The 13,051-nt window shown below is 31.3% G+C and overlaps 1 protein-coding gene across 2 annotated transcripts in view; it reads left to right on the top strand.

Moving 5' to 3' along the window:
• Window positions 1-82: 82 nt before the first annotated feature.
• The window catches only part of LOC115889079 (venom carboxylesterase-6-like), a 28,037-nt gene continuing 15,068 nt past the window's right edge, over window positions 83-13,051 (top strand). Inside the window, exons 1-4 of one of the 2 annotated variants that reach the window (XM_030908997.1) lie at window positions 83-391; window positions 5,161-5,309; window positions 9,183-9,294; window positions 9,351-9,536. In XM_030908997.1, the coding sequence (XP_030764857.1) occupies window positions 340-391; window positions 5,161-5,309; window positions 9,183-9,294; window positions 9,351-9,536 (499 nt within the window). In that variant the 5' untranslated portion in view covers window positions 83-339. The remainder of the gene's footprint in view (window positions 392-5,160; window positions 5,310-9,182; window positions 9,295-9,350; window positions 9,537-13,051) is intronic. The other variant, XM_030909004.1, reaches the window with a different exon arrangement.

Raw genomic sequence — 13,051 nt, 5'->3', positions numbered from 1 at the left:
TATTTACACAGACTGCACGTTACTTCATATTGCTGCAATTATTATTCAAAATTTCGAGTCAAATCATTTATATTCGACAACCGTTTAATAAAAAATACAGAGGTGTCATCTGAGGTTGAAAAGTCCAGCTTGACGTTACGACATAATAAATTAATTACATACTAATTTATTTCATTATAGTTCTTATAAGCACAGTGTATATGCCTCAAAATAGCAATCAAGAGGTGATAAGAAAGTTGTTCGTCTTAAAGTAATTAGATAAATAAGACAAACACATAGATTTTTAGTATCTTAAAGTTACTCGCAGTGTTAAGACGAAAAAAAATTAATGAAAGTAAAATGAAGTTAACAACAATTAGCATCTTGATTCTTTCTATATGTTATAATCTAGGTAAGTACATACTGCTAAATAAAAATGCCTTACTGGGTGGTTAGAGGTGGTCATTAAAATATAATATTTGATATGTTCTAAGTTCTAATTAAGTTTTTAAATTAAAAAAATACAAATATAAAAATTAAAAGTTTTATTGATTTTAAATTTTATTAACAATGTTGAATATAATAGTATTGTTCCTGAGAACTAGAACTGAACCTAGTATGAACTAGACTGATGACCTAGTAGTGAACCTGAGATGTGTTTGTAAGCTGTAAATACAGGGTGTTAGGTACTTAATGACCTGTTAAAATTTCAGGGGGTGATAAAACCAGTATATTTGTATAGAGGGTCCGACAATAGTGCGTCGGGCATATATAGCTCCTAAAATAAAAAACTTAGCTTAGGAAAATAATTTAACCTCTACAGGGTGACTCAAAAAAGTGTGAGTGGATCAGGATGATTTTCTTTAAATGGAACACCCTGTATATTATTACATTTTTGGCTTCCTTTCTGATCACTTTACATAATCTTCAGATCTTTTTAAATAGGTTTTGATAGTTTCACAGATATTAATAAATAAATTAAAAAAATATATTTTTTCAGTCTTTTAAAAAGATTATTAAAAATATAAGAACTGTCCTGAAATGAAAACTATATTAGGTGTTTACTTTAGATGGTCTGTACTTACTTTACTATAAATATCGTAATCTTAAATCATACAGGGTGTTCAAAATTCTACGCCAAACTTTCTAAAATATAAAATAATTTTTCTTCGTTATTTTAAATAAAACACCCTGTATACTATTCTTTTAATAGATGGAGAATTACAAAATAAACATTTTTTGTATTTAGAGTATTTCAAAATTTTTAACGGCTTCGCTGATACTCGCGGTATTATTTCATATGACTCTTTCAACGGTAAAATACAAGAGAAAAATATTTGAGTGGCTTTGATAAAAGCTTACTATGGAAAATGGCATATGAAATATAAAACCGCAAATATCTGCGAAACTGTTAAAAATTTTGAAATACTCTAAACACAAAAAATGTTCATTTTTTAATTGTACATTAAAAAATACTATACTAGGTGGTCCATTTAAAAAAACGAAGAAAAATTATTTTATATTGAACATCTTGTATGATTTAAGATTACGATATTTATAGCAAAGTAAGTACAGATCATCTAATGTAAATACATAATATACTTTTGATTTCAGGACAGTTCTTGTATTTTTAATATTTTTTTTAAGAAAGTATTCAAAAAATATACCGCATAAAAAAATCTAAAATAGATAGTTCAGGTGATCGAGGAGGCCCATGCAATTGATCCACCCCTTGATCCTCTCCTTGAGTTTAAATAATTATAATATAAATAATTTTTAACATTTTTTTTTTTTCATTCTGGGGGAGAGTCTCTAAATTTAACTTTTCTAACATGTCTTGAAAACCGTTCTCTAAAAAGCGTATGGAACGTATCCTCGAAAAGGTATGGCCAAGAAAACTTGAAACAATAATCCTACACGCTTTCCTTCATTTGAAAAATTCATATTTATAATTTTTGGTTATTTTAATTTACAAAGTTTGGATGTGACAGTTTGACGTTTCTGAGAGCAAATACGGTTGAACTTGTTTCCATGGCTAAGTGAAATTGTTTAAAAATGATAAGAATTGGCTATAATAACTCAGCAATTTTTGAAAAATTCATATTATAGCTTATATCGCTGAAAATCTTAAAAAATGGTGTTTTTATGAAGTCATGGCCTACTATGGTTTCCATTAAAAAAAAACATAATTCTAAGCATTAACATAAGTGTCATATGTCAAAAATTACCGGCTTTAGAAAAAAGCGGAAAACACAATCTTATTATTGATGTGATTATCTACAACTTTTATCTGAAAACTTTTTGTCTAAAATGAATTATAATAGAATTATAAGGACCATTTTTAAAATAGCAAAAATTTGTTTTTTCGAAATATCTAGTAAGGCATGAGTTTTTCAAAAATCTGAAAGGCGCATATTTATGATCCCACAAGACTCCAATTCTTTCCCCATTTAACCGACTCTTTATCTCCAGTAGTTTCCGAGATACCCATAGAGAACATAGTAGAAAACTCACCCTGTATAAATCTATATACTGTGTCCTCTTCTTGAGTTATAACTCATCATATAATCTCAGGACTTTGACCAAAGCCAGTATTTCATACGGTTTTACAGAACTCAGTTCTCCATCTTCGATATCAGTCATGCTAAAGTTTATGGCATGAATGGTTGTCGTTTCGGCGTACTCAGTGATGATGTATTGTTCTGGTGTTTTTCCGTTATCCACACAGAATCTGCATTTACCGTTGTTTCTTGGTTTTAATCTACTGAGGTGTTTATTGAGGACACAGTATCCTGTTAAAAAAAACCGTCCCAAGATTGTTCTTACTTAAATCAAGCAAAAACTTTGATTTTTCTCGATCGTAAGTCTAAGAAACTTCTTCGGGTGTCTTGGAGGATTCCCATTCTGGGTTACGGATAATGTTTTCTAGGTTATTGAGTTCTGCTTTAAGTTCGTTTCTACTTGGGAAGCAGAACGGTTCTGGTCCAGTTCCAGTTATTGGAGTGTTCGCTCATTTTCAAGCTATATCGTTTGCTTCTTTTATTACTTGCTATCTTTTGGTGGACTGGCACCCAGAGTAGGATGACCTGATTGCCTAATTTGTTCAGCTTTTCTAGGCATTCTTTGACGAACTTCGAATTGATGGATACTGAGTTGATCGATCTCAAAGCTATCCAAAAAAATCCTTTATGGGTTTTTCGCCACTGCACTGTAAGAAAAATCTACAAAATAAAATAGTTATTTTTGGTAAACACTTCTGGCGTTAAACCTGAACGGACGCTGCTTGTCAGAAGTTGTGTTTACAGTTATAAAAATGTGCCTAACAAAGAAAAAAATGCTTAACGTTTCGGAAAGTTTTCTCTTTCCGTCGTTGGAAGCAAAAAAATATAAAGAATCAAGAAAAAAACTATTTAAAATATTTATAAATTGAACTATTCGAGAATACTTTACTTTTTAAAACAGATACGTCTACAAGAAATCGTTCTGTTAAAATGACATTATATTAAGTTAAACTTCAAAATTAACAATTACTACCTGATAACAAATACTTAATAAGCTAAAACCAAAAAGCCCAAACTTTCTGTATGATTATTTTTAAATTTTACGTATGTTATGTTTATTTATGTTATGTTCTTTAAAATCAAAGAAGCGATTGCCATACATTACGAACATCTATAGATGCATGAGCAATACATTTATTTTTATTAGATTGAATTAAAAAAGCCTCTTATTTTTCCTTTAGAGGCTATCGCTTCTTTCATTATAATTTTGGCGTTATTAAAATTTATTCTGTGCCCTGTGTCCCATGAATGCTAACAAATCTTAGATTTGTGAAAATCTCCCTTTCTTAAATAATCTTTATGTTCTTTAATTCTAACATTTAAGGGTCTAGATGTTTTACCAATGTAAAACTTATCGTAACATACGAACATTATTCAAACATAAAGATTATTTAAGAAAGGGAGATTTTCACAAATCTAAGATTTGTTAGCATTCATGGGACACAGGGCACAGAATAAATTTTAATAACGCCAAAATTATAATGAAAGAAGCGATAGCCTCTAAAAGAAAAATAAAAGAGGCTTTTTTAATTCAATCTAATAAAAATAAATGTATTGCTCATGCATCTATAGATGTTAGTAATGTATGGCAATCGCTTCTTTGATTTTAAAGAACATAACATACGTAAAATTTAAAAATAGTAATACAGAAAGTTTGGGCTTTTTGGTTTTACCTTATTAAGTAATTATTATCAGGTAGTAATTGTTAATTTTGAAGTTTAACTTAATATAATGTCATTTTAACAGAACGTCAACGATTTCTTGTAGACTGTTTTAAAAAGTAAAGTGTTCTCGAATAGTTCAATTTAAATATTTTAAATAGTTTTTTTCTTGATTCTTTATATTTTTTTGCTTCCGACGACGGAAAGAGAAAACTTTCCGAAACGTTAAACATTTTTTCTTTGTTAGGCAAATTTTTATAACTGTAAACACAACTTCTGACAAGCAGCGTCCGTTCAGGTTTAACCTTCTTATTCAAAGGGTTTAACGCCCAGAAGTGTTTACCAAAAATAACTATTTTATTTTGTAGATTTTTCTTGCAGTGCAGTGGCGAAAAACCCATAAAGGATTTTTTTGGATAGATGAATCCGCCACATAGGTATAGACATTTTTTGATCTTAAGGCTACTTGACTATCGGATAAGGGGGTTATTTCTTGTTTACAAAGAGACATACCAACGCAACGTTCCAAAAATATTAAAACCTAAATCAAATTTTTAATCCATTATTTTAAAATATGTAATGGTAATTGAAAAAGTAAAAATCGTCATATTTCAAAAACCATCCGATATTGATTATAGTATTTTGATATTTTTGGAATAAGAATATTATGAAAAATGTACTGAGCTATAACAATATACCCCATTTATTATAAAAAACTATAATTTTAATATAAAAATATACTTGAATCAAATACTACCACAAAAACCATAAAACTATAAAATAGATAACCCGATATGAACTTTTTTGGAATATTGGGTGCACTGAGGTAGTACTATATTAATATTATTATTGTCAGAATGGGCAAATAAAACATAAGAAATACATAACTCATAATATATGATTAATCTTGTATATTTATATCAACAAGAACTCCAATACTAACCCAAGTCAATTTCTAGATACATCAGCTGAAGAGTTTCGCCCTAGAGTAACAACACCTCTAGGAGTTATCGAAGGAGGTGTAGGATTATCAGTCAACCTAAATCCTTACTTTAAATTTGAAGGAATACCGTATGCAAAACCACCAGTAGGAAATTTAAGGTTTGAGGTAGGTACATTTTAGTTGATAAAATAATTGTTTGGTCATGTTCACTATAATGGACTACTTTATAAAGAAACTGTAATAAAATTAGCAAAGTCTAACATCAGTCCACTTATACAGGGTGTCCCAGAAATAAGTGCAAGTATTTTAACTGGTAGTATAGTTCAACCCCAGAAACACGCCTATGAGTTTTTTTTCGCGATTTTTTTTTTTAAATTCGGAATTTTTTGAAAATGTTTTTAGTTTTTATTTAAAAAAATAATTTCTTGATAATATGGCAACATAGGTAGTAGATTAAATTTACAAGAGAGAAAATTCAGAAAAGATCCAGTGGTTCTCAAAATTTTAGCAAAAAATATTTTTTTTTGGAAATTAACTCCCTATTAAATTAAAAGTAAAATAGCTCCATTATTTTGGACTTATTTGAAAAACAATAAAGAGAAAATATGTTTCTTTTATCGAGATCTACCACCCCTTAAAATACTTACACTTATTTCTGGAACACCCTGTATTATAGTTATAAAATTCGATAACATAGTTTATAGTTTATTTGATGTGTAATTAAAAAAAAATATGTTTTTCTTAAATACACATCACAGTTTTCGCATTGGCTTTAGTTTCACCTATTCAAAATATCGCTGCAAAAATTCAATATTCAATAATATCAATGCAATTCCGAAATCAGTTTTAATAAAGATCATACTTTGTCCTTGAAACTTTGAAACCAATAATTATATTCGTTATTACTAAAAATATCCCAACTATATCCGTTTCGTAATTAGCAATATTTAATTTCAACTAATAGTAAACAAAACAATTTTATTAATACATATATGTTTACAAATACTTTTTAGTACGGTCCGACCGAGATCTCGGTCTCGGTTACAGTCATTCTCGGCATAAAAAGGCCGAGATTATCGACCGAGACTGCTCACGATCGTCAAATTAGCTTATTTTTGACCGTATCGCTCCACCTATCGATGCGTGGATGAATGAAATACATGTCCGAAGTCAAAAAAAAAAGAATGGATCATATCTGATCCATATATTTATGATCTGATCGAATCACGAAAGGGATTTCCCTGCTGAAGGGAATAAAAAAATAGAAAACAAAAATACAAATACAAAAAATATTAATAAACCCCCGTATACAAACAAATGGTTTTTTACCAATCATGGGTCTGTTAAAAATCCTGCGTGGGTCAGTATCTCACCCACGGGACCTCGGGTCGCCATCACTACTATAAGACAGTTCTCTTAAACAACAATACATGGTTAAATGAAGCCAAAGTTGCACGATTTGATGCTGATCAAAATACCACGTTAAAAGTTTAAAAATTCCAAATGCTATGAAAAGTTTTTGGAAAAAACCGAATATTCGCGATTTTATACTTTTCTTATCTCTCTATTTGAATAGATATATAATAAATTAAATTTCACATTCTTCCTACTTTTACTTTTATTCTTACTTAATCTCTTCTTACTTATTCTTCTCTACTTAAAAATGTGACAAGATTTCGGATTTTGACCGACTTTGAGGAATTTTTAGGAAGTTTCAGAAAAAATAATGGTATTTAAGTTAATTACAAAAGACCTATTTTTTAAAATGTTTAACATTCTGTATATAGGAACTTTTTTCATACTTTTTGATGAGGAATACATGATAACACTTTGCCCAGTTAATGACATTAATTCTTTCAAAGGTTGTTATTACACTTGAATTAAGGCAAATTAATAAAATTGCGTCAATCAATGAGAGCAAAATCGCATTTTTAGAAAAATATACCACTGATAACTCTTATGCACGCCCTTGGTGAATATGTCAACACTTCTTAGCATTAAAATATGTGGCACTTATAGTAACTTCTACCCTCAAAATTTCATTGGAATCGCTAAAACCACTTGGAAGAAATTTATAATAAATCCAAAAAAACTGAAGAACTTAACCCCCTGTAGCTTCGAAACAAAACAGAATCGGACCTATGTAGAAAAAAAAATAATCTTATTTTTACGTAAAGAATCCCCCCACGAGAAATGGCACATGTTTTTTGAAACACCCTGTATATCTCCACAAATTTTGAGGCAATTTCTACAGATTTCGAGGTATTTCGACAGATTCCGTGGATTTTCACATATCGTGATAGATAATAAAAAAAATCAAAATGGTATTTACTAAAATAGTCATTCATATATATTAAAATTTAATTTGGGACTGAAATATTTTACTTTTAAACTGTTACCACTGAATTTCTGAATATATTTTTATTCTTCTTTTTATAACGGGGTGGGTTTGGAAATATCTAAAAGCTTGCCTGATAATATTTTCAGGTCTTTGATATTATTCTAGTTGCCACGATATATCTTTTATTTCAAAAATCCTTAAATACAGAAATCGAGAACGGACAAATCCGGGGATCAGGGAGGCCGTCGTATGGATCCATTAGTCCCAATGCATTATCTAAAAGTTCCGATACAATAGCTTCCAAGATTTACAAGTAACGGTAGGGAGTTAAGTTTCCCTGATATACCGATTTGGTAATTCTAGAAGTGTGCTCTGGATTTTAACGCATAAGACAGTGATGTAGGCAGCTTAATGGAAAATCAAATGTATTAAAAAGAGATAAAAGTTAGGTTGATACATTTATTCTATGCGGTATTGCCGGATTTTGCATCAAAATTTCAAACCGCAGAAGTAGGCGTTTATGGAAAATGTTGCATCTAGGGCTGGGACCATATTTTTCACAATTCGTTACTCATTTTACTACAGATGTAATGGATTATATTTATCTTAGATATATTATATTCATTTCAGTAGTATACATGAAAGTTTTTTAAAAAAAAATCTACACAAATTTTCCTACAAACGTAAAAACCGGCAACACTGTATGCCGTTTTTAATTTTGTTTCTTTTATTATCAATCAACCTACTAATAAAAACGATCTTTTAAAGAGAACTTTCAAATATTGCAATAAATAGTGAAAATAAATATAGAATTAAGCATTAAATGTGAATTAAAAGTTAAAGCATAACTTTAGTTCATATCTTCAAAAATATTCTTTTCGTAGAATAACAGACTACGCCACTGTATTCTACATAATAAGTTCTACAATAATCACTTTTCACCTTCTCGATACCTTCCACAATAACAGAGATACGGGGGGTGTCCCAAATTGCAAAATTTCCAAAAAGACTCTGTAGCTCAGAAACGAAGAGGGCTATGATTTCAACATTTGATTCCAACAATTGTTATCTGAAACCGCAAATGCTCCAAATAAAATGAAAATGACTTTATTTTCCATTCTATAAAGTGAAACTATACAGAGTGTGTCTTAAATAATTACAAACATTTTCAGGATCACGATCAGGATCTCGACAAAAAAAACATATTTTTTACCGTTTTTCAAATCCAAAATAACCGAGTTATTTTACTTTGAAAATTTCAAAAAAAAAAATAATTCTTGCTTAAATTTGGAGAACCATCTCTTTAGGGTTTTCTTTCTTGTTTCGGAGGCTGAAATACATTAACCCCCCAAAGATATTTGCACTTATTTAAGACTCACACACAAGACTGTATAGATCTCATACCCCCCTATGAATATGTATATGTTACGGTTAAAGTCCCATGTCCGGTTAATGTCGACATTAAAATGTTAATGTTTGGGTTAGGTTATGTTTTTGGTTGTTTTGTTGTGTGTTATTCTGGAAATTAACCGGGTAATGTCGACATTAACCGGACATCGGACCTTAACCGTAACATATATACAAAACGTGTCTAGAATTTTTTCTTAATTTCTTTAATATAAAATAATCAACAAATATTTTGTTAGTCCTATAGTCCTAAAATATTTTTTATTACTATAAAAGATCTCAATTTCTAGGAACCTGAAGATCCAGAACCGTGGAAAGGTATTTGGAAAGCAAATTCCTTAACGACATGTATGCAATACGACCATTTCGAAAAAGATGTCCAAAATAATTATCGCGTTCATGGTACTAGACAAATTCTCTTTCAACTCTAATCAAGTTCTAACTAAATCTATTTTAAGGTGATGAGGATTGCCTTTACGTTAATGTTTATACGCATTCCTTGAGCGACAAAGCAAACTTGGATGTTCTGGTTTTCATCCACGGGGGCGCTTTTATGTTTGGAAGAGGTGCCAGCTATGGACCGGAAATTATCATGGACAGAAAAATAGTTTTTGTTAATTTCAACTATCGACTGGGACCGCTAGGTAAGAAATAAAGAAAATTAATAAGTACTTAGGGTAGTCAATTAATTAGGTCAAGCATTTGTCTCGACACATACATACATATATGCCATACACACATACTGCCATTACTCGCTGACGAATATTTGCCACGCATCAGAAGATGGTCACGCAGGGCGTTTTCACTGGGGTTTTTTTCTGTGACTGAAAAGCCCGATACGTGATGTTATCTCTCTACTGCACTCCGGACATTCAAAAATCTCATTGCTTTGTTGCCTCTTTACTTTTTTGTTGTCGCTGTCAACTGAGTTTACATATCTTCTCCATTGCGTTCTATTGTGAGCTGATTCTTCCCACTCGTTCTGCATAACATGCAGGATTAACATGCATGGATTAACATCCCCTCTAAGTTTTCGTGGAAAATATCTTTGTACCTTTTGAGTTGTCCACCCGGCCTCCTTTTACCGTCTACAAGCTCACCGTAAAGCAGAGATTTTGGTATACGGTTTTCTTGCATTCTGCATACGTGACCAGCCCATCTTAAGCGGGATTTAGTAATCACGACTTCAATACTAGGGTGGATCGTAAATCTCAAAATTTAAAATTTTTTAAAACATCGACTTGGAATACCTTCGAAAAGTTGCCTTTGGTAATGTTGATAAAAAAGTGTTACTACAACTTTTTAATAAAATCACATCTTCTGCCCTCTACCAGCCTTTAAAAAATGAATTTTTTTTTTTACAAATCGATTTGGAATACCTATCAAAAGTTACCTTTAGTAATGTTGATAAAAAAGTTTATTTAAAATTTTTTGATTAAATCACGTTTTCTGCCCCCGGTAGAGGAAACCGTGGTGAATACAGGAAAAAAATGGTGCAATTTCTCAAATAGAAATAAAATTAGGACACCCTTTACAAAGATTGGTCTGCCAGCTTCACGCTAATGAGCCAGCTTCACGATTGGTCTGCCAGCTTCACGCTCTTAGGCATCTTTTTCAAGAGCTTGACGGTCAAACCCTAGTTCCAAGAGCTTTTGCAGGAACTATAGGAAATTAAATACAACAGTGCGAAAATATGCCAGTTGTGAACTATACCATTATCGACTGTGATTTACCAGACATGGATTTTCTTGACTTAAGTGCCGATCAGAAATATCTGTATGAAATTTGTGTTGCGGTTTCTACATGTGAGTGCTCAGTAGATTTATTAAACCGAAGCCCAGGAGAGTTAAGTCATTCTCGACGGCTCACTTTGGCTAATCGCACCTTACGTCTTTATGTTAGTATCGAAAATCCAACATTACAATTAAAGGAACTGTCCAAATTTATTGTCAAGGTTTATGCTCCTTTATGGTTTCAAATTAAATGCAACTCTTCATGTGTAAATGGTGCCAAACATGTTTTAAAATCAATAAAACGTAGCCGATGGCAAGAACAAGATTTAAAAAATGTTATAGACCCTGTAATACAAAGAAATGCCTATTTTGTCCATCCCGAAAATCTTCTGCTATGTATGCTGCATTACACTCGCTTCCATATAAGAGAACTTGCACTTCGCCGTATTCTAAATGCAAAAACTCAAAACAACGTTCACGCAATATCCGACCTTTTATCATCCCACAAATTAATTTTGACGCGGATGACTATGTTGATCTAATTGATTGGCAAAAAAATGAAATAACTTGTCCCCCCCCCCCATTGCTCCAAACTTTGGAAATAGATGATTTGAAAAATATGATTTTTAGTTCTTATGAAACAATCATCGACATCGCTGCATTTCCCTGTCACACTCAATCAGTAGAGAGATGCGTAAAACTTGTAACCGAAGCATATTTATCAGTTGTAGGCATATAAAAGAGAGATATAGATTTTATAAAGACAAAAATAGATTCGCGCAAACTTATGCCACAATTTGAGTAAAAAAAAGACTACAATCAATAAGTGAGCAAAAATAAATGGATGAGGGAGGGTGGGATGGAACTCGCCGAGCAGTTATCTCCCCGTGGTGAGTTCTGGATTGTTTGTTAAGAATACATAAAATATTGTTAAACAAGCGAAAAAACGGCTCTAAGTGCTCTGTTCGACATATTTTTAACTCTTTGTTAAAATGTGTAAATATTTGGGTATTTATAAAAAAATTGTTTGACCTTGGTACATAGGGTGCACTAAGTAGGGGGATTAAAATGTCATATTTCAATAAGATATATTATTTCTAATTACAAAAGTTACTTATTACATGAAATTTTGGCTAAAAATAAAAAAATTATATTTTTGTATTTTTTTCTTTTTTTAAAGTCCGGTAGAGGGCAGAAGATGAAAAAAAATTGGAAAACTTATAAATAGATATTAGTTTTCTAATACCAATTGGCAACTTTTGCGCGATATTCCAAAACGATTTTCAAAACTTCGATTTTTCGATCCACCCTATTCAATACTCTCGCAGTTAGCTTTTTCAAGGGCCGATACGTTTGAGACATGATGGAACCATTTGATTCTTAAGAGTTGTCTAAGGTGTCTCTGTTGCAACTTGTTTAATGCGTTCATGTGTCGGCAGTACGGCACCCGGGTTTCGTTTTTCTGCTCAGGTCATGATTGTAGAAAACCATGTCTTTTAATTTCCAGAATGCTCTAGAGGCGCTGCTAATCCTGTGCTGGATTTCAGAGTCGATATTGGCCTTCTCCGAAATCAAACTGCCGAGGTAATTAAATTCCGCTACATATTCCAGTAGTTCTTCTCCGAATTTTATAGTATTGTTGTGATCTTCCGGGGGAGTGCACATGATTTTAGTTTTGTCGATGTTCAACTTAAGGCCCAAAGCCTAAAGTCTCGACACAAAGAAATCGCGGACCGCATTTTGGATATACCCTAGAACTAAAAATTGATAATCTCCCTTTCATACTTATTCATACTTATTTCGAAGCAGAAAAATTAGCAAAAATTCTATTATCTTTAACAGAAAATATTATATTTGCCCAAGTTTTATTCTAGTGCAATTATGATATTATACTGTTTTTATAACAAACAGGTATTTATTTGAATTACGCTGGGTTGACGATTTATTATGTTTATGTCATATACAGGGTGAAAATATGTAAGAATAAGATATTTGATGTGGTGATTCCCTAATTAAGTTGAATTATTAACCAAACTCACAATACACATCTTAAGCTCAATTTGTATAAACATCTTCACTAGGTAAAATGTGTAATTGCACATTACACGTTTATGGAGAACCGGTGATAGGATTTTTTAAAAATTTGGATTTTTGCATAAAGGCACCTGCTCTATCTGTCTAAATTATTTTCAGCATTACAATGTTGCTGCTTCATACTAAAAGTGATAGCATCTTTGTTATTTTAAATGGAACACACGGTATATTATTATATTTTTCGAAACTACTTCCATATCTCAAAATTTTTCTATTATACAAACCTATACCAGACTCTAATGGTTTTCGAGATAAAAAATAATATATGTGTAAAATTGACAAAAACGTGATCGGTAATAAATTCCACATATTGAAAGCTAAAATTTGGTTTA

This window comes from Sitophilus oryzae, unplaced genomic scaffold, assembly GCF_002938485.1.
Source record: "Sitophilus oryzae breed Bouriz unplaced genomic scaffold, Soryzae_2.0 scaffold_1171_pilon_pilon, whole genome shotgun sequence".
NCBI classification, from domain to species: domain Eukaryota; kingdom Metazoa; phylum Arthropoda; class Insecta; order Coleoptera; family Curculionidae; genus Sitophilus; species Sitophilus oryzae.
This window is presented reverse-complemented; position numbering and strand designations above follow the sequence as displayed.